General features: G+C 47.6%; 2 protein-coding genes across 2 annotated transcripts; both read left to right on the top strand.

Moving 5' to 3' along the window:
• Positions 1-591: 591 nt before the first annotated feature.
• LOC129602942 (NACHT, LRR and PYD domains-containing protein 12-like) lies at positions 592-7,054 on the top strand. Its single transcript, XM_055513801.1, has 11 exons — positions 592-785; positions 1,009-1,211; positions 1,312-3,118; positions 3,226-3,402; positions 3,535-3,708; positions 3,996-4,166; positions 4,550-4,717; positions 4,841-5,014; positions 5,267-5,443; positions 5,530-5,703; positions 6,113-7,054. Exons 1-11 carry the CDS (start codon positions 661-663, stop codon positions 6,123-6,125), a joined length of 3,363 nt encoding a protein of 1,120 aa, XP_055369776.1. The 5' UTR covers positions 592-660; the 3' UTR covers positions 6,126-7,054.
• Positions 7,055-11,986: 4,932 nt separating this feature from the next.
• LOC114868253 (NACHT, LRR and PYD domains-containing protein 12-like) lies at positions 11,987-18,517 on the top strand. Its single transcript, XM_055514156.1, has 8 exons — positions 11,987-12,213; positions 12,436-12,677; positions 12,760-14,545; positions 14,654-14,830; positions 16,362-16,535; positions 16,904-17,071; positions 17,216-17,398; positions 18,499-18,517. Exons 1-8 carry the CDS (start codon positions 12,089-12,091, stop codon positions 18,515-18,517), a joined length of 2,874 nt encoding a protein of 957 aa, XP_055370131.1. The 5' UTR covers positions 11,987-12,088.
• Positions 18,518-20,246: the final 1,729 nt, after the last annotated feature.

The following is a 20,246-nucleotide window of genomic DNA, read 5'->3' as shown; positions in this document are numbered from 1 at the left end:
CAGCATTTTCACCTTTCACACTTCTAATTAAACCATAAACCAGCAGATGAACTGAGAACAGACTCATATTTCTACAAATGAAGGTTAAGGGATGATTTAGACAGGAACTCCACTGATCTGATGGATCTATTCACAACAGACAAACACACATGCTGTTGTTTCCTGTAAAGCAAAGAGGAGGCATGTCTGAACAAAGTGAAAGTACAAAGCCAGTTTGTTCAGATTTCAAACAGCGATGGAACAAAACAAGAAACCTGAGCAAAGGTGAGCATTTATGATTCTCTTTTCCTCTTCTAACCCTAACCCTTTCAGACGTTGAGTTAAGTTGTGTTTTGGTGTTTTTTGTAATGTATGTTAACATACATTAACATAATGTAAACATATCTCAGTCTGTATTAGTTTATTACAGTCGTAGATGAATTCTGCACAAACAAGAAAAATATCCTTAGTGAAAAACTCCATGAAAATGTATGAACGATGCTGTTCAGATTGAAGAGTAACAAAAAATCTGTCAATAACTATCACAGTTCTATTACAGTAAAAGACGTGAACTTTGTTTTTCACTTTTGATCATTGACTCTGTCAGGCCTGTTTGTCCTGATTCCTTTAGTGCGACATCAGTCGTTGCTGCTGGTTCTTAAACAAACACAAGGCTAAAAGATGAGTGAGTGTGTGAAGGAGGGAAGAGTAGCGTCTCCAGCTCCCAGCTGTGTGTCTCTGAAGAGTGACCAGTCAAGAGAATACCCCCCAAGATTCAGTGATGAACCTGGACCCTCAGACACAAAATAAGAAACTCACTTCTCGTACAACAGTCTCACCCATGTTCAGCCCATCCAGTTACAGCTCAGTAGAGGACGTCATCAGGTCAGCCCACATGGGTTAGAGTTAGCAGAAGTAGTTAGAGGATGCCGACCCCCCTCACAGTGTCATATGGAAATGCTAAAGAAACACCAGACAAATTTAGACAGGGTCACTTTTTATTTCTCATGTCATCTTTTGTCTTTGCAGGCAGCAGCCCTCCTGCTGTGTTGTGTGTGAGCAAAAACTGAAGGATCCGGTCTCTAGCAGCTGTGGACACTGGTTCTGCAGACAGTGCTTCAGCTCCTACTGGAACCAGTCTGGACCATCAGAACACTCCTGTCCCCAGTGCGGTGAAAAATTAAGAAAAAGAGCTGAACTAGACCCAACCAGTCAGACCAGCACCGTCCAAGGTAAGAATGAACAAGTGGCTGATGATGATTATGATGATTGTTATTGCTGAGCTAAACCTTTTGTTCCTTTAGCTAAAACCCAATTAAAAATGTCCATTAGACCCTGAATCTCTTCCAGCAGATGTTGTTTTGCAGGGGACTTTAGATCAACATAAGCTCAATCTGAGGAGCAGATGTGAACGTGTGACTGAAGGAGGTGAAACAGGAAGTGGAGTCCTCCTCACCAGCATCTACACTGACCTCTACATCACAGAGGGACAGAGTGAAGAGGTGAACACCCAACATGAGGTGAGGCAGCTGGAGACGGCTTCCAAGAAGAAGAACCTCCATGAGGCTCCCATCAAGGTCCATGACATCTTTAAAGCCTCCTCTGACCCACACGGACCCATCAGACTGGTTCTGACCAACGGCGTCGCTGGCGTTGGAAAAACCTTCTCAGTGCAGAAGTTCACTCTGGACTGGGCCGAGGGCCGGGAAATCCCAGACATCAGTGTTCTGGTTCTGCTGTCGTTCAGGGAGCTGAACCTGATCAGAGATGAGCAGCACAGTCTTCTCACGCTGCTTCATGTTTTCCATCCAACGCTCCAGAAGGTCCCAGCAGAGCAGCTCGCTGTCCTGAAGCTTCTGTTCATCTTTGACGGCCTGGATGAAAGCAGACTCTCACTGGACTTCAGCCACAGCGAGCTGGTGTTTGACGTCACACACAAGTCATCGGTCAACGTGCTGCTGACCAACCTCATCCAGGGGAACCTGCTTCCCTCGGCTCTGGTCTGGATCACTTCCCGACCCGCAGCGGCCCATCAGATCCCTCCTACGTGTGTGGACCGGGTCACAGAAGTACGAGGCTTCACCGACGCCCAGAAGGACGAGTACTTCAGGAGGAGATCCACAGAGGATCTGTCCAACAGAATCATCTCACATGTCAAGAAGTCCAGGAGCCTCCACATCATGTGTCAGATCCCAGTGTTCTGCTGGATCACTGCTACGGTTCTGGAGCACATGTTGACTACAGAGCAGAGAGGAAAGCTGCCCAAGACCCTGACAGACCTGTACTCACACTTCCTGCTGGTCCAGACCAAGAGGAAGAGGAACAAGTACCATGAGGGACATGAGACGAGTCCACAGGAGCTCACGGAGGCTGACAGGGAAGTTCTCCTGAAGCTGGGGAGGCTGGCGTGGGAACATCTGCAGAAAGGAAACATCATGTTCTACCAAGAAGACCTGGAGCAGTGTGGTCTAGACGCCACAGAGGCCTTGGTTCACTCAGGAATCTGTACAGAGATCTTCAGGAAAGAGATTGTGATCCTCCAGAAAACAATCTACTGCTTTGTCCATCTGAGCGTTCAGGAGTTTCTGGCTGCCGTCTACATCTTCCACTGCTTCACCAACAGGACGTCAGAGGTTCTGGAGAACTTCCTGGAAAAAGAATGCACCATGTTCTCCCTTGATGTCTTTCTAATGGAAACAATGACCAAATCCCTGAACAGTCAAAGTGCTCATCTCGACCTGTTCGTTCGCTTCCTTCATGGCCTCTGTCTGGAGTCCAACCAGAGAATCTTAGGAGGTTTGCTGGGTCACACGAAGAACATACAGCAAACTGCCATAGAGAGAACCATCAGAAACCTGAAGAAGATGAACAATGACCAAATCTCTCCAGACAGAAGCATCAACATCTTCCACTGTCTGATGGAGATGAACGATCGTTCAGTTCATCAGCAGATCCAAGGCTTCCTGAAGTCAGGGGACATATCAGAGAAGAGACTCTCTGCCATCCACTGCTCAGCTCTGGCCTACATGCTGCAGATGTCAGAGGAGGTTCTGGAGGAGTTGGACCTGAAGAAGTACAACGCGTCATGGGAGGGACGACTGAGACTGATCCCAGCTGTGAGGAACTGCAGAAAGGCTCAGTGAGTTTACTCTGTTGTTAGAAGGAACCTGGTTATTGACACTAGTTGCTCAGGTTTTCTATTTTTTATGATCTTCTGACTTCTATTTGTCTATTTTAACGTCACAGACTTTCTGGCTGTGGACTGTCAGAGACTCATTGTAAAGTTGTGGCCTCAGCTCTGATGTCCAACCCTTCACATCTGACAGAGCTGGACCTGAGTAGAAACTACAACCTGCCAGATTGTGGAGTGAAGCTACTTTGTGCTGGACTGGAGAGTCCAAACTGTCGACTAGAACGTCTAAGGTTAGTGTGGAGCCCTGTGGTCTCAGTGGGTGAACACGTTCTGTAAACCTTTAATATACAGTATGAGACATTATGGACCCACTGATAAACAGATCAAGAAAGAGAAATGTAAAATCTTCATGTTTCATCTAGATTGAGGTCATGCAGGTTGTCAGAGACCAGCTGTGGTTCTCTGGGCTCAGCTCTGAGGTCCAACCCGTTCCATCTGACAGAACTGGACCTGAGTGACAACGAGCTGCAGGATTCAGCAGTGGAGCAGTTGTGTGGTTTCCTGAAGAGTCCAGACTGTCGACTGAGGACTCTGAGGTCAGATCCAGTTATCAAGTTTTGTTCTGATTAGGAGGATGCGAAGCTAATATTTATTGATCATTGTTTGTGCTAAAGTCTGTTTTTTTCTTCAGTGGTTTAGTTCATTAATCGCAACATAACAAGGTTAAGGTAAAAAATATATAAGCTAGAGACATGTCACTGTTTCACTGTTATTTTACTGTTTTTAACCTCCATCTTTTAGTTTCAGGTGTTTCTTTTTTAAACTCCAGTAAGGTCCATTAAAGCTTCTTTCTGACTGAAGGGATCACATTTCATTAACACAGATTGAGTGAATGCAGCTTGTCAGAGACCAGCTGTCCTCTGGTCTCGGCTCTGAGGCCCAACTCGTCCCATCTGACAGAACTGGACCTGAGTAGCAACCAGCTGCAGGATTCAGCAGTGGAGCAGCTGTGTGGTTTCCTGGAGAGTCCAGACTGTCGACTGGAGACTCTGAGGTTGGCTTCATGCTTCAGCTTCATGTTGATCATATGTTTGTAGATCATCAACTCTGCAGCCTCACTATTTCTAGAAGCAGCAGCTTGTTTTCTGTTTGTGGTTATAATTATTCCTCCACCTGCTCTGACCAGATGATGCATCATAAATGGTTGTTTAGGTCACATATGTAGCTGGGACCAGTCACCAACTCAGAGTCTGTTTATTGTGTCGTCTGCAGCAGTTGGTGGAGCCTTAATAATGAATCATGAGTTGTAGAAATGAAATGAGTTGCAGTGTTTGACCGAGTGTAGACTTACACAACCTGTGACTGTATGTTAGCAGGAGTCCTGGTCCGTCCTGAGGGTCCAGATAAAAAAACTAATGTTAAACTCCTTTCCTACAGCTTAAAAGGCTGTGTGTTGTCAAACATCAGCCTTGTTTCTCTGGCTCTGAAGTCCAACCCGTCACATCTGAGAAGACTGGATCTGAGTGAGAACAGCATCCAGAACCAAGACATGAAGAAGCTGTGTGGCTTCCTGCAGAGTCCGGACTGTCGACTGGAGACTCTGAGGTCAGACCCTTAATTTGTTAAATGTTTAGATTATTGACACGCAAAGGCTAAACTACAAACACAAGTCAAGCCAACACTTCAACTATAACACTTCTAAAGATCCAGGTTTTATTCTTTTTATAGACTGAGTTCCTGCAGCTTGTCAGAGACCAGTTGTGGTTCTCTGGCCTCAGCTCTGAGGTCCAACCCGTCCCATCTGACAGAACTGGACCTGAGTGAGAACAAGCTGCAGGCTTCAGCAGTGGAGCAACTGTGTGGTTTCCTGAAGAGTCCAGACTGTCGACTGGAGACTCTGAGGTTGGACACGTTTTCAATGTTTGTTGCCAGATGACTGTGAAGTGAATGTTGTCGCTGCTATGGGTTATTTAACATAAACTCAACCTCTGCTGACGTTGAAACCACAGCTGTTCTATTAGATCCATCTTGTCTATCGATAAATGCTCCTTGTTTGTGTTGCCTCTAGTTGGTGGAGCTGAGTCATGGTCGCATGCACAACCTTTTTTCATGTACTAATACCTGGTGTTTAAATGCTCCCTTCTCTTTACTCAGACTGAAAAGGTGCAGTCTCTCAGGGATCAACTGTTCCAGTCTGGCCTTAGCTTTGAGGTCCAACCCGTCTCATCTGAGAGAACTGGATCTAAACTCAAACACGCACCTACTGGATTCAGGAGTGAAGCAGCTGTGTGTTTTCCTGGAGAAAACAGCCTGTCGACTGGAGATTCTGAAGTCAGACACTGTTTTTATTCATTGATTTAACCATTTATTTATTAAATGGATTCACGCAGAATGCCAAAGTTATGTTCTTTTCTCAGATTAAGTCACTGCAGTTTGTCAGAGGTCAGCTGTAAACTTCTGGCCTCAGCTCTGACGTCAAACCCTTCTTATCTGAGAGAACTGGAGATGTGTCACAACAACCTGCTGGACGAACATATAATACAACTGTCTGAACTAGTGAAGAATCCTCACTATGGACTAAAGAGACTGAGGTCAGTAAAGGTCACACTGAGCATCACAGCACACATCCAACCTTCTCTGTTTAGCTGTGAGGAGAAACTGTGACATGTGGTGATGTTAGTGGGTTTTAGGACATTTTCTCTCTTGGTTGTTATTTTAGTTTTTCTCTGTCCTGTGTTAACTGGTACAACTCTTTACCATCAAAGCCACAAAGAGGCTGCAGAGCACTTTAAAGTGTGCACTGAAATCTCAGGGATGGCTCTGAATGAGTGTTCTACTTGTACCAGGTTAGGACAGAAGAAGGTCTAGGCAGGTTCTAGTCATCATTCACATAGTTGAGGTTGTTCCTGCTTGACCTCATTTACCAACATGTGGAACAAAAGGACTGTTAATCCTGTTTCTTTTCATTAATCTTCTGTATTTTCTGTCCTTTCTTAACAGTTGCCAGTCCTGAGGGTTTGCGTGACGTCAGTGATCAGTGAAACTCCTCCTCCCACTCATTCCCTGCAGTGTTCAGGCTGAGCTTTAGGTGGTGGAGAGGGCGTCTGTTAACCACAGGTGCAACTGAGGAAGCTGGTCAAAGAACATAAAACCACCTGAACCCCGTGTGACATCAAAACGCTAATCCTCATTTTCAGGGGACGCTTCTGAGCTCCACAAGTAATTACAGTTAATGACACAGTGACACAGTGTAGGTTAGCACTAATATTTTCTTTTGTCTAGAATCATTGCTGTTAACATCTACATCAGTGGATATAGATCTATGAAGTTGTCTCTGGTTCAGATTATCACAACCAATAATACGTTTAGTGTCTGTAATGGAGAAATTGTGCCTTTGTGCTTTTTCTAATCTAACAGAGTCGTCATGTGCTGGTTAGGTTCAACACTGAACATTCCTACACAAACAACTAATCTCTTGTGCCCTGTCTTACAGTACATCAAGTTTAAACATCTGATGTTCCATTTGACTGACCAATAGTTAATGATATGTGTTTGTCTTTTACACTCTGTCTCTGTCTCCATCCTATCTGACTCCCCACCAGACCCAAGGCTGGTAAAGCGAATGCATCTTGATTTATAAGCTCGGTGTTTATTCCTTTGTGTAACAAGACACGATGATGCAGAAGTGAGAATTTAAACATTCTTACTCACAGCGAGATAAGGTGCCACAAACAATTCTATTGGTGCAGAGAGACATTCCACCAGAAGCAGAAACAACTTGAGGATCGTGGGCTCTTTGCATCACACCTTCGTGGTGTGTGCACTGATCTCCCCAGCTGGTTTTTGGCTTGTTGATGTGCACAATTAACATCCATGTTTTTGATTTGCTTTCCCCTTTATTTTTATTTTCCTTTATTTTATAATAAATCACACAAAAGACAACTCTCTCATCTGCCTCTTTATGGGAAATTTCCGCCACATGTCTGAATCAAAACATCTTTATTATTATTCATATAAAGAATCTATTTTACATGTTTTGTTTCATTATTTTGGGCACTTTCACTTTTTTCCAGTTTTTACTTAAGTTTGTTTGTTGTTTAACAAAACAATCAAGTTGGAATTAGATAGGTGAATAATGAAAGTTGATCTTAGGTTGAATAACTTCATGTACACTGTTCAAAAAAATAAAACACTTAAACAACACAATGTAACTCGAGGTCAATCACATTTCTGTGAAATAAAAAACTGCCCACTTCAGAAGCAGCACTTGTTTTCTTCACAGATGAAAGCAGGTTCAAACTGTCACGGGCTGAGCAGAGTTGTAGGACCCACATGCACAGCATGAGAGACAGGACTCTAACGTAACAGGGTTCAATTGCATTTAATCCAAAGTAGCAGACAAAAGCGTGGTCAGGCAGACAGCGGTCAAACACAAGTAAATCCAGCACAGGCTGAGGTACTGACAGGGCTCAGGCAAAAGCAGGGTTCCTGCAAGACAAAGGCATTGATGCTATGGACTGGCCCACCTGTTCCCCAGACTTGAATCCAGTGGAGCACATCTGGGACATCGTGTCTCACTCTATCCACCAACACCACGTTGTATCACAGACTGTCTGGTGGCGGGGTCCTTTAGTCCAGGTCTGGGAGGAGATCCCTCAGGAGTCCATCCACCACCTCATCAGGAGCCTGCCCAGGCGTTGTAGGGAGCTCAAAAAGGCATGTGGAGGCCCAACACACTACACTACTGAGCTTCATTTTGTCAGACTTGGGCAGGCGGCGGACCCACATGCACAGCACAGAGGCGCGATGATAGTTAAATACAGGTTTATTTTGGCAAGGCAGGGTCAGACGGTCCAGGTCGTACACAAAAGGCTCAGCAATAAAGTACAGAGAGGAGCAGGCAATCTCTAGTCCAGTAATCAGGCGGGGTCGATACACGGAAGATCTCGGTGACGGTACAGACAAGGGATAAGCAAACTCACGGTCAGTTGGTTAGTCCAGGTTCTTTCACGAGCGGCGGTACAAACAAGTTCAGGCAGGATACACGGTCAAGGCAATCAGGAGCAAAACACGAGGGGCTAGACATGAAACGTAGGAGGTAGGGAACCAAGGAAACTCGACAATCTGGCAACATGAGTCTGTGAACTGTGGGGCTATATACTGGTGCTGATTACTAACTGACAACAGGTGTGGATACTGGGAACCGGTAAGTGACAGCTGACTGAACAGGAAGTTTAACAAAATAAAACAGGATGTGGCGTGACAACAAGACATGGCGTGAAACATGACAGTACCCCCCCCCCCCTATGGCGTCTTCCACGACGCCACCGAGCCCCCCCGCCCAGGGCGGGTGGAGGGAGGTCGCAGGAGGAGGGCCCGAATCCCACCCCTCGGCCGGACGTTGAAGCAGGGTGGGCGGAGGGAGGACATCAGGAGGAGGGACAAAACAAAACCCCACAATAGTCCAAACTGTACCTTCCAGGAGGCCAAGGGGGCGCGACGGTCGGCCACGGCAGAAGCAACGCCATCGCCACCGCAGGAAACGGCAAACCCCGGGCAGGGAGTCGCCCCCGGAACTAGACAGCCGAGGTGGCCGACGACGCAGGAGGCAGCGCCATCCTCGCCACAGCATGCGCCAAAGGCGAGGCCACCCATCAGGCCGACGAGGTACCAGCCGGCGGAATGCCGGCACCAAGGAGCAGAACAGACGTGGAGACACGGTCAGCGCCGGACCGCCAGGAACCGAAGCAGATGCGGTCAGCGCCGGACCGCCAGGAACCGAAGCAGATGCGGTCAGCGCCGGACCGGCAGGAACCGAAGCAGATGCAGCCGGAGCCGAGCCGCCAGGAACCGATGCAGGTGCGGCCGGGGCCGAGCCGCCAGGAACCGATGCAGGTGCGGCCGGGGCCGGGCCGCCAGGAACCGCAGAGGGAGCTGCGACGGGAACGACCCCCTCCTGGAGGTCGGCAGGAACTACGACGGGAACGACCCCCTCCTGGAGGCGCCCAGGGACTGCGGCTGGCGCGACCCCCTCCTGGAGGCGCGCAGGGACTGCGGCTGGCGCGACCCCCTCCAGGAGGCGCGCAGGGACTGCGGCTGGCGCGACCTCCTCCTGGAGGCGCGCAGGGACTGCGGCTGGCGCGACCTCCTCCTGGAGGCGCGCAGGGACTGCGGCGGGCGCGACCTCCTCCTGGAGGCGCGCAGGGACTGCATCTGGCGTGGCCTCCTCCTGGAGGTCCCCGGGAACCGCGGCATCGATTCCAGCTGGCGCGACCTCCTCCTGGAGGTCGGCGGGGACCGCGGCAGCAATTCCAGCTGGCGCGACCTCCTCCTGGAGGTCGGCGGGAACCGCGGCAGCAGGCGCGACCATCTCCTGGAGGTCCGCAGGAGCTGCAGCAGGCGCGACCTCCTCCTGGAGGCGCGACCTCCTCCTGGAGGTCCGCAGGAGCTGCAGCCGGCGCGACCTCCTCCTGGAGGCCTCTACTTGGCCGACGGGAACCGGAACCGGAGCGGCCTCTACTTGGCCGACGGGAACCGGAACCGCACCGGCCTCTACTTGGCCGACGGGAACGAGAACCGGAGCGGCCTCTACCTGGCCGACGGGAACGGGAACCGGAGCGGCCTCTACTTGGCCGACGGGAACCGGAGCGGCCTCTACTTGGCCGACGGGAACCGGAGCGGCCTCTACTTAGCCGACGGGAACGGGAACTGGAGCGGCATCTACTTGGCCGACGGGAGCGGGAACTGGAGCAGCCTCTACTTGGCCGACGGGAGCGGGAACTGGAGCAGCCTCTACTTGGCCGACGGGAGCGGGAACTGGAGCGGCCTCTACTTGGCCGACGGGAGCGGGAACTGGAGCGGCCTCTACTTGGCCGACAGGAACAGGAACGGCCTCAACAAGGCCGTCAGGAACAGGAACGGCCTCAACAAGGCCGACAGAAACAGGAACGGCCTCAACAAGGCCGACAGAAACAGGAACGGCCTCAACATGGCCGACAGGAACAGGAACAGGGACTGGAACGGCCGCAACATGGCCGACAGGAACGGCCTCAACATGGCCGACAGGAACAGGAACTGGGACGGCGTCCCCTCCGGAGCCGGCATGGCTGCTTACAGCTGCCGAGCTCGACGGAGTAGACGTCGGGCCTGATTGGGTGGGGCTAACACTCGTCAGACGGACGGTGCCCTCTGGCTGGGACAAGGACTGAGCGTGATTGGACTGGACTGGGACAGGAACGTGACTCGACTGGACCTGAACGTGACCGGACGGGGCTGGAACCTGGACTAGACTCAACTGGGCTGAAACCTGGACTGGGCTCGACTGGACTGGACTGGGACCTGGACTGGGCTCGACTGGACTGGGACCTGGACTGGGAACTGGACTGGGCTCGACTGGACTGGGACCTGGACTGGGACGTGACTCGACTGAACTGGAACGTGACTCGACGGGGCCGGAACCTGGACTAGACTCGACTGGGCTGGAACCTGGGCTAGACTCGACTGGACTGGGACCTGGACTGGGCTCGGCTGGACTGGAGACTGAACAGCTCGCGGCTGGACTGGAGACTGAACAGCTCGCGGCTGGACTGGAGGCTGAACAGCTCGCGGCTGGACTGGAGGCTGAACAGCTCGCGGCTGGACTGGAGGCTGAACAGCTCGCGGCTGGACTGGAGACTGAACAGCGCGCGGCTGGGCTGGAGACGGGGGGCCGCATGAGTGCAGGAAGTCCTCCCAGCGGAGCAAACATGGAGCTGGGCAGGTAGGAGCAGACACGACGGTCCGACGGGGCTGGGAGGAGGAAACCGAAACCATCGGCGGTGCGCCCGGGGCTGGCGTAATCCGAGCGGGCGGCGTGGGGTCTGGTGTGGTGCAGAGCGCGCTGCTTAACTCTTCGAGTCTTGCACACAATCGCTCATAGAGGCGACGAACACTGGGGCGCTCTAACACGCTGTCCTCGTCCTCCAGAGTCCATACTGCCACCTCCACGGCGTTGCGCTGGTTTTCCGGGTTAATCGCCCCTCGGTAATCCTCCGCGAGGATTTTAAAATAATTTTGTAGGTCGCTAGGTAGCTCGGCGCAGGTAAACTCCATACTCCCTCGGGTGAATAAGACTCGCCGTCCAAAAAAAGGGAAACAAGAAAAAGCAGTCACTGTCTTTAGTTCAGCAGCATTATCTTTAGTTGTAGGATGTTGGTGTGTGCTGCTCCTCAGTTTGGGTTTACTGATTGGATCCAGCTCTTCACCTCCAACAGGCTGAAGAGCTGACTGACAGGTCCTTCCTCAGCACAAATACAGAGCTCTGCTTCCACTATGCAGTTGCTGTGGATTTGAATTATTTCAGCATTTTCACCGTTCACACTTCTAATTAAACCATAATCCAGCAGATGAACTGAGAAAAATGAAGGTTAAGAGATGATTTAGACAGGAACTCCACTGATCTGATGGATCTATTCACTACAGACAAACACACATGCTGTTGTTTCCTGTAAAGCAAAGAGGAGGCATGTCTGAACAAAGTGAAAGTACGAAGCCAGTTTGTTCAGATTTCAAACAGCGATGGAACAAAACAAGAAACCTGAGCAAAGGTGAGCGTTTATGATTCTCTTTTCCTCTTCTAACCCTAACCCTTTCAGACGTTGAGTTAAGTTGTGTTTTGGTGTTTTTTGTAATGTATGTTAACATACATTAACATAATGTAAACATGTCTCAGTCAGTTTATTACAGTCGTAGATGAATCCTGCTCAAACAAGAAAAATATCTTTAGTGAAAAACGGCATGAAAATGTATAAACGATGCTGTTCAGATTGAAGAGTAACAATAAATCTGTCAATAACTATCACAGTTCTATTACAGTAAAAGACGTGAACTTTGTTTTTCACTTTTGATCATGTGACTCTGTCAGGCCTGTTTGTCCTGATTCCTTTAGTGTGACATCAGTCGTTGCTGCTGGTTCTTAAACAAACACAAGGCTAGAAGATGAGTGAGTGTGTGAAGGAGGGAAGAGCAGCGTCTCCAGCTCCCAGCTGTGTGTCTCTGAAGAGTGACCAGTCAATAGAACTACCCCCAATATTCAGTGATGAACCTGGACCCTCAGACACAAAGTAAGAAACCTGTTTCTCATACAGCAGTCTCACCCACGTTCAGCCCATCCAGTTACAGCTCAGTAGAGGACGTCATCAGGTCAGCCCACATGGGTTAGAGTTAGCAGAGTAGTTAGAGGATGCCGACCCCCCTCACAGTGTCATATGGAAATGCTAAAGAAACACCAGACAAGTTTAGACAGAGTCACTTTTTATTTCTCATGTCATCTTTTGTCTTTGCAGGCAGCAGAACTCCTGCTGTGTTATGTGTGAGGACAGACTGAAGGATCCAGTCTTGAGCAGCTGTGGACACTGGTTCTGCAGACAGTGCATCAGCTCCTACTGGAACCAGTCTGGACCATCAGAACACTACTGTCCCCAGTGCAGTGAAATATTAAGAAAAAGAGCTGAACTAGACCCAACCAGTAAGACCAGCACCGTCCAAGGTAAGAATGAACAAGTGGCTGATGATGATTATGATGATTGTTATTGCTGAGCTAAACCTTTTGTTCCTTTAGCTAAAACCATATTAAAAATGTCCATTAGACCCTGATTCTCTTCCAGCAGATGTTGCTCTGCAGGGGACTTTAGATCAACATAAGCTCAGTCTGAGGAGCAGATGTGAACGTGTGAGTGAAGGAGGTGAAACAGGAAGTGGAGTCCTCCTCACCAGCATCTACACTGACCTCTACATCACTGAGGGACAGAGTAAAGAGGTGAACACCCAACATGAGGTGAGGCAGCTGGAGACGGCTTCCAAGAAGAAGAACCTCCATGAGGCTCCCATCAAGGTCCATGACATCTTTAAAACCTCCTCTGACCCACACGGACCCATCAGACTGGTTCTGACCAATGGCTTCGCTGGCGTTGGAAAAAGCTTCTCAGTGCAGAAGTTCACTCTGGACTGGGCTGAAGGCCGGGAAAACCCAGACCTCAGTGTTCTGGTTCTTCTGTCGTTCAGGGAGCTGAACCTGATCAGAGATCAGCAGCACAGTCTTCTCACGCTGCTCCATGTTTTCCATCCAACGCTCCAGAAGGTCCCAGCAGAGCAGCTCGCTGTCCTCAAGCTTCTGTTCATCTTTGACGGCCTGGATGAAAGCAGACTCTCACTGGACTTCAGCCACAGGGAGCTGGTGTCTGACGTCACACACAAGTCATCGGTCAACGTGCTGCTGACCAACCTCATCCAGGGGAACCTGCTTCCCTCGGCTCTGGTCTGGATCACTTCCCGACCCGCAGCGGCCCATCGGATCCCTCCTACGTGTGTGGACAGGATCACAGAAGTACGTGGCTTCACCAACGCCCAGAAGGACGAGTACTTCAGGAGGAGATCCACAGAGGATCTGTCCAGCAGAATCATCTCACACGTCAGGACGTCCAGGAGCCTCCACATCATGTGTCAGATCCCAGTGTTCTGCTGGATCACTGCTACGGTTCTGGAGCACATGTTGACTACAGAGCAGAGAGGAGAGCTGCCCAAGACCCTGACAGACCTGTACTCACACTTCCTGCTGGTCCAGACCAAGAGGAAGAGGAACAAGTACCATGAGGGACATGAGACCAGTCCACAGGAGCTGACGGAGGCTGATGGGGAAGTTCTCCTGAAGCTGGGGGGGCTGGCGTGGGAACATCTGCAGAAAGCAAACATCATGTTCTACCAAGAAGACCTGGAGCAGTGTGGTCTAGACGTCACAGAGGCCTTGGTTCACTCAGGAATCTGTACAGAGATCTTCAGAAGAGAGAGTGTGATCATTGAGAAAACTGTCTACTGCTTTGTCCATCTGAGCGTTCAGGAGTTTCTGGCTGCCGTCTACATCTTCCACTGCTACACCAACAGGACGTCACAGGTTCTGGACAACTTCTTGGAAAAAGAATGCACCATGTTCTCCCTTGATGTCTTTCTAATGGAAACAATGACCAAATCCCAGAACAGTCAAAGTGCTCATCTCGACCTGTTCGTTCGCTTCCTTCATGGCCTCTGTCTGGAGTCCAACCAGAGAATCTTAGGAGGTTTGCTGGGTCACACGAAGAACATTCAGCAAACCGTTATAGAGAGAACCATCAGAAACCTGAAGAAGATGAACAATGACCAAATCTCTCCAGACAGAAGCATCAACATCTTCCACTGTCTGATGGAGATGAACGATCGTTCAGTCCATCAGCAGATCCAAGACTTCCTGAAGTCAGGGGACATATCAGAGAAGAGACTCTCTGCCATCCACTGCTCAGCTCTGGCCTACATGCTGCAGATGTCAGAGGAGGTTCTGGAGGAGTTGGACCTGAAGAAGTACAACGCGTCATGGGAGGGACGACTGAGACTGATCCCAGCTGTGAGGAACTGCAGAAAGGCTCAGTGAGTTTACTCTGTTGTTGAAGGAACCTGGTTATTGACACTAGTTGCTCAGGTTTTCTATTTTTTTATGATCTTCTGACTTCTATTTGTCTATTTTTATTGTCACAGACTTTCTGGCTGTGGACTGTCAGTGACTCATTGTAAAGTTGTGGCCTCAGCTCTGACGTCCAATCCTTCACATCTGACAGAGCTGGACCTGAGTAGAAACTACAATCTGCCAGATTGTGGATTGAAGCTACTTTGTGCTGGACTGGAGAGTCCACACCGTCGACTACAACGTCTAAGGTTAGTGTGGAGCCCTGTGGCCTCAGTGGGTGTGTGTGGTGGAAATTTTCCATAAAGAAGTAGATGAGAGAGAGTTGTCCTTTTGTGTGATTTCTTGAAATATTAAAGAAAATAAAAATAATGGGGAAAGCAAATAAAAAGCATGGAAGTTGATCGTGCACATCAACAAACCAAAAACCAGCTGGGGAGATCAGTGCACACACCACGAAGGTGTGATGCAAAGAGCCCACGATCCTCAAGTTGCTTCTGCCTTTTAACCCCTTTCTCTGGCTCTGGTGGAATGTCTCTCTGCAGCAATGGAATTGTTTGCGCCACTTTATCTAGCTGTGAGTGAGAATGTTTGCTTTCTCACTTCTGCATCGTCATGTCTTGTTATCCAAAGGAAGGAATACCGAGCTTCCAAGACAAGATGCATTCGCTTTACCAGCCTTGGGTCTGGTGGGGAGTCAGATAGGATGGAGCCAGAGTCCGGGTGTAAAAGACAAACATAATCAATCATAAATTATTAGTCAGTCAAATGGAACATCAGATGTTTAGACTTAATGTACGTCAGGGCACAAGAGATTATTTGATTGTGTAAGAATGTTCAGTATTGCACCTAACCAGCACATGACGAGTGTGTTGGATAAGAAACAGCACTAAGGTAAAATTTTTCCATTACAGTGTGTGCAGGTGGAATACTGGCCTCACTGGGTGAACACGTTCTGTAAACCTGTAATATACAGTATGAGACATTATGGACCCACTGATAAACAGACCAGCAAAGAGAAATGTAACATCTTTATGTTTCATCTAGATTGAAGTCATGCAGGTTGACAGAGACCAGCTGTGGTTCTCTGGGCTCAGCTCTGAGGTCCAACCCGTCCCATTTGACAGAACTGGACCTGAGTGACAACCAGCTGGAGGATTCAGCAGTGGAGCAGTTGTGTGGTTTCCTGAAGAGTCCAGACTGTCGACTGAAAACTCTGAGGTGTGAAGCTGATATTTACTATACTGATCATTGTTTGTGGTCTTTTTTCTTCTTCAGCGGTTTAGTCCTTCATATCGTAACAGAATAAGGTTAAGCTTCAAATGTATTAACCACAGACATGTTTCATTGTTTAGTTCCAAACCAGCAGTTTGACAGTGATGATTTGTACATTTACTGATTCTAACCTGGGCGGCACTTACAGCTCGAAGGGCCTGGGTTCATTTCCCGGGGCGGTCCGTGTGTCTGCGTGGATTCTTTCCGGGTACTCCGACTTCCTCCCACGCTCCAAAGAAATGTGTTTAGGTTAATTGGCTACTTTACATTGCCCTTAGGTGTGAGTGTGTGTGTGAATGGTTGTTTGTCTCTGTGTGACCCTGCAATGGACTGCCGACCTGTTCGACCCCCCGACCCCCCCCCCGCAACCCTGAATGGGAACAAGCTGTATAAAATGGATGGATAGATGTTTCTAACCTCCATCGTTAATGTTCAGTTGTTTTTCAACTCCAGTGATGTCCATTAAAGCTTCTATCTGACTAAAGGGATCACATGTCATTAACACAGATTGAGTAAATGCAGCTTGTCAGAGACCAGCTGTGGTTCTCTGGTCTTGGCTCTGAGGTCCAACCCGTCCCATCTGACAGAACTGGACCTGAGTGAGAACAAGCTGCAGGATTCAGCAGTGGAGCAGCTGTGCGGTTTCCTGGAGAGTCCAGACTGTCGACTGGACACTCTGAGGTTGGCTTCATGCTTCAGCTTTCTGTTGATCATTTGTTGTAGTTCATCAACTCTGCAGCCTCACTATTTCTAGAATCAGCAGCATGTTTCCTATTGATGGTTATAATTATTCCTCCACCTGCTCTGACCAGATGATGCATCATAAATGGTTGTTTAGGTTACATGTGTAGCTGGGACCAGTAACTAACTCAGTGTCTCTTGTGTCATCTGCAGCACCTGGTGGAGCCTTAATAATGAATCATGAGTTGTAGAAAACCAAGCGTGTTTGACTGAGTGTAGACTTACACAACCTGTGACTGTATGTTAGGAGTCCTGGTCTGTCCTAAGGGGCCAGATAATAAACCTAATGTTAAACTCCTTTCCTATAGTTTAAAAGGCTGTGTGTTGCCAAAGATCAGCCTTGTTTCTCTGGCTCTGAAGTCCAACCCGTCACATCTGAGAAGACTGGATCTGAGCGAGAACAGCATCCAGAACCAAGACATGAAGAAGCTGTGTGGTTTCCTGCAGAGTCCGGACTGTCGACTGGAGACTCTGAGGTCAGACCCCTAATTTATTCCATATTCAGATCATTTACATGTGAAGGTGATGCTGAACTACAGACACAGGTCTTCCAGTCATGTACTGAAGCCAACACTTCAACTAAAACACTTCTAAAGATCCAGGTTTTATTTTTTATATAGACTGAGTTCCTGCAGCTTGACAGAGACCAGCTGTGGTTCTCTGGCCTCAGCTCTGAGGTCCAACCCGTCCCATCTGACAGAACTGGACCTGAGTGAGAACAAACTGCAGGGTTCAGCAGTGGAGCAGCTATGTGGTTTCCTGGAGAGGCCAGACTGTCGACTGGAGATTCTGAGGTTGAACATGTTTGACTGTGAAATGAATGTTGTTGATAGTATGGGTTATTTAACATACACTCAACCTCTGCTTACGTTGAAACCACAGCTGTTCTATTAGTTCCCCTTGTCTATCAATAAATGGTGATCAGGTATTCAGCACATGCTCCTTGTTTGTGTTGTCTCTGGTTGGTGGAGCTGAGTCATTGGTCACATGAACAAACACTTACCTGGTACCTGGTGTTTAAATGCTCACTTCTCTTTACTCAGACTAAATAGGTGCAGTTTAACAGAGACCAACTGTTCCAGTCTGGCCTTAGCTCTGAGGTCCAACCCGTCTCATCTGAGAGAACTAGATCTGAGCTCGAACACACACCTACTGGATTCAGGAGTGAAGCAGCTGTGTGTTTTCCTGGAGAATCCAGCCTTTCAACTAGAGACTCTGAGGTCAGACAGTGTTTTTCTTCATTGATTCATTAATCCATTTATTTATTAAATGGATTCAAGCAGAATACTGAAGTTTTGTTATTTTCTTAGGCTGAGAAACTGCAGTTTGTCAGAGGTCAGTTGTAGACATCTGGTCTCAGCCCTGAGCTCAAACCCTTTGTATCTGAGACAACTGGAGATGGATCACAACAACCTGTCAAACTCAGATGTTAAGCAACTGTATGAACTAGTGAAGAGTCCCGACTATGGACTAGAGAGACTGAGGTCAGTAAAGGTCACACTGAGCATCATTACAGCACACATCCAACCTTCTCTGTTTAGCTGTGAGGAAAAACTGTGACACGTGATGTTAGTAGGTTTTAGGACATTTTCTCTCTTGGTTGTTATTTTAGCTTATCTTCTGTATGTCTTGTGTTTACTGGTACAACTCTCTACCATCAAAGCCACAAAGAGGCTGCAGAGCACTTTAAAGTTTGCACTTTAATCTCAGGGATGGCTCTGAATGAGTGTTCTACCTATACCAGGTTAGGACAGAAGAAGACCAAGGCAGGTTCTACTTTCTATTCACATAGTTGAGGTTGTTCCTGCTTCCTAACCCTTCATTTACCAACATGTGGGACAAACAGACTGTTAATCCTGCTTCCATTATTTAATCTCCTGTGTTTTCTCTCTTCTCCCAACAGTTACCGATCAGTGTTGTGATCAGTGGATCTCTTCCTCCCACTCATTACCTGCAGTGTTCAGGCTGAGCTTCAGGTGGTAGAGATTAATTAAACCAAACCCCTCTTTTCTGGCATTGTAGGGGGTGGATGGGGGGAGGGTGGTATAGATGGAATACAGAGTATATCTCTGCAACCATTAGGGCTGTTTCAATGTATTTGGTTTCATAATGTAGGGGACTCTTGTGAAATGTGATATGAGGTGTAAATACTAGTTTGTGTTACTGGTGAAAAAGTTAAAGAACTTGGAAAACAACTAAATTCGAACTTCACCTGTAAAAAATGCACCTACAGTACAGTATCATACAATCCTAGTAAACTGAGGCCTGAGTTCCTCCCAGCCTTTATAGGATTACAGCAAAATGTATTAACATCACCTCAACAAAGAAATAATTATTCTAACACTAAGCAAAACAAAATTACAAAGGTCTTTATTAGAAAAAGTCAGGCAAGATCTGATTTTTCTAAAGGTAAAACTCATAATATTTTCATTTCTATACCTGCAAAAGTGATAGTTTAGTGTAATAGCTTGGTTTGTGTAGGACTACAGCAGCTTATTTCAGTTTCAAAAAGCCTTAACTTTACAGCGATCGTCGATCGTGACTGTTTAACTCTATGACATGAGGCTAGGCCTACGGTCTAACATGTTTGTTCTTCCACGTCTTGTGTCTGATTGAAACTGTACGAGTGACCACCGAGTTGTTTCACCACTTTTAATATCTGCATGAGACCAGTTAAACCAGTAAGATGCTTTCATGTTGCCAAAACGTGATTATCAAAGCCAAAGCTTTTGGTTAGACGCTTAATTCTGCCTTATTTTAAATACATTGAGCTCTGCTTTGTTATATTTACAGATGTAATAAATATCCAGTCCATCTGATCTTTGTTTGTTCCTGCCTAAGACCAGTAGAACCAGCAGCATGCTGGTTTTATGTTGCCACAAAGTTATTAAAGCAAATATCTGTTTACTGAAAACTTCTTTCTCTCTTATTTTAAGTTCATGGGGCTCTGCTGGTTTATATTAACAGATTTAATGAGCATCCAGTACATCTTATCACTTTCTACACCTGTTTGAGACCAGTTAAACCAGTAGAATGCTGTCTTCACACTGCCAAAAAGTTAGAGGTGACTGTAGGTTAGTTGTAATATTTTCTTTTCTCTAGAACCATTGCTGTTAACGTCTACTTTAGTGGACATAGATCTATGAAGTTGTCTCTGTGGTTGTGATTATCACCACCAATAATATTGTGCTTAGTGTCTGAATTAAAACATCTTAATTAATCATAAAAAATCTATTTTACATGTTTCATATGCTCTAGGCAGTTTGACATGATATTTTTTTATCTTTAGTTCAGCAGCATTATCTTTAGTTGTAGGATGTTGGTGTGTGCTGCTCCTCAGTCTGGGTTCACTGATTGGATCCAGTTCTTCACTTCCAACAGGCTGAGGAGCTGACTGTCAGGTCCTTCATCAGCACAAATACAAAGTTCTGGTTCCACTATGCAATTGTTTCAAGTTGTAAGATTCCCCACTCATATATGACACATTGACTTTGTTCCATTTATAATCAAATATATATATATTGTAATTGTTCTTATTTCACCTGTTTGTTGACTTTTGCGCACTTTCACTGACTGTTGCACCAAACATAAAGTGTGTGTCTGTGCACACCCATCTTATGGTTTTACTTCCAGGTCTGTGGATTTAAATCA

This window comes from Betta splendens, chromosome 13 (assembly GCF_900634795.4).
Source record: "Betta splendens chromosome 13, fBetSpl5.4, whole genome shotgun sequence".
Taxonomy (NCBI): domain Eukaryota; kingdom Metazoa; phylum Chordata; class Actinopteri; order Anabantiformes; family Osphronemidae; genus Betta; species Betta splendens.
This window is presented reverse-complemented; position numbering and strand designations above follow the sequence as displayed.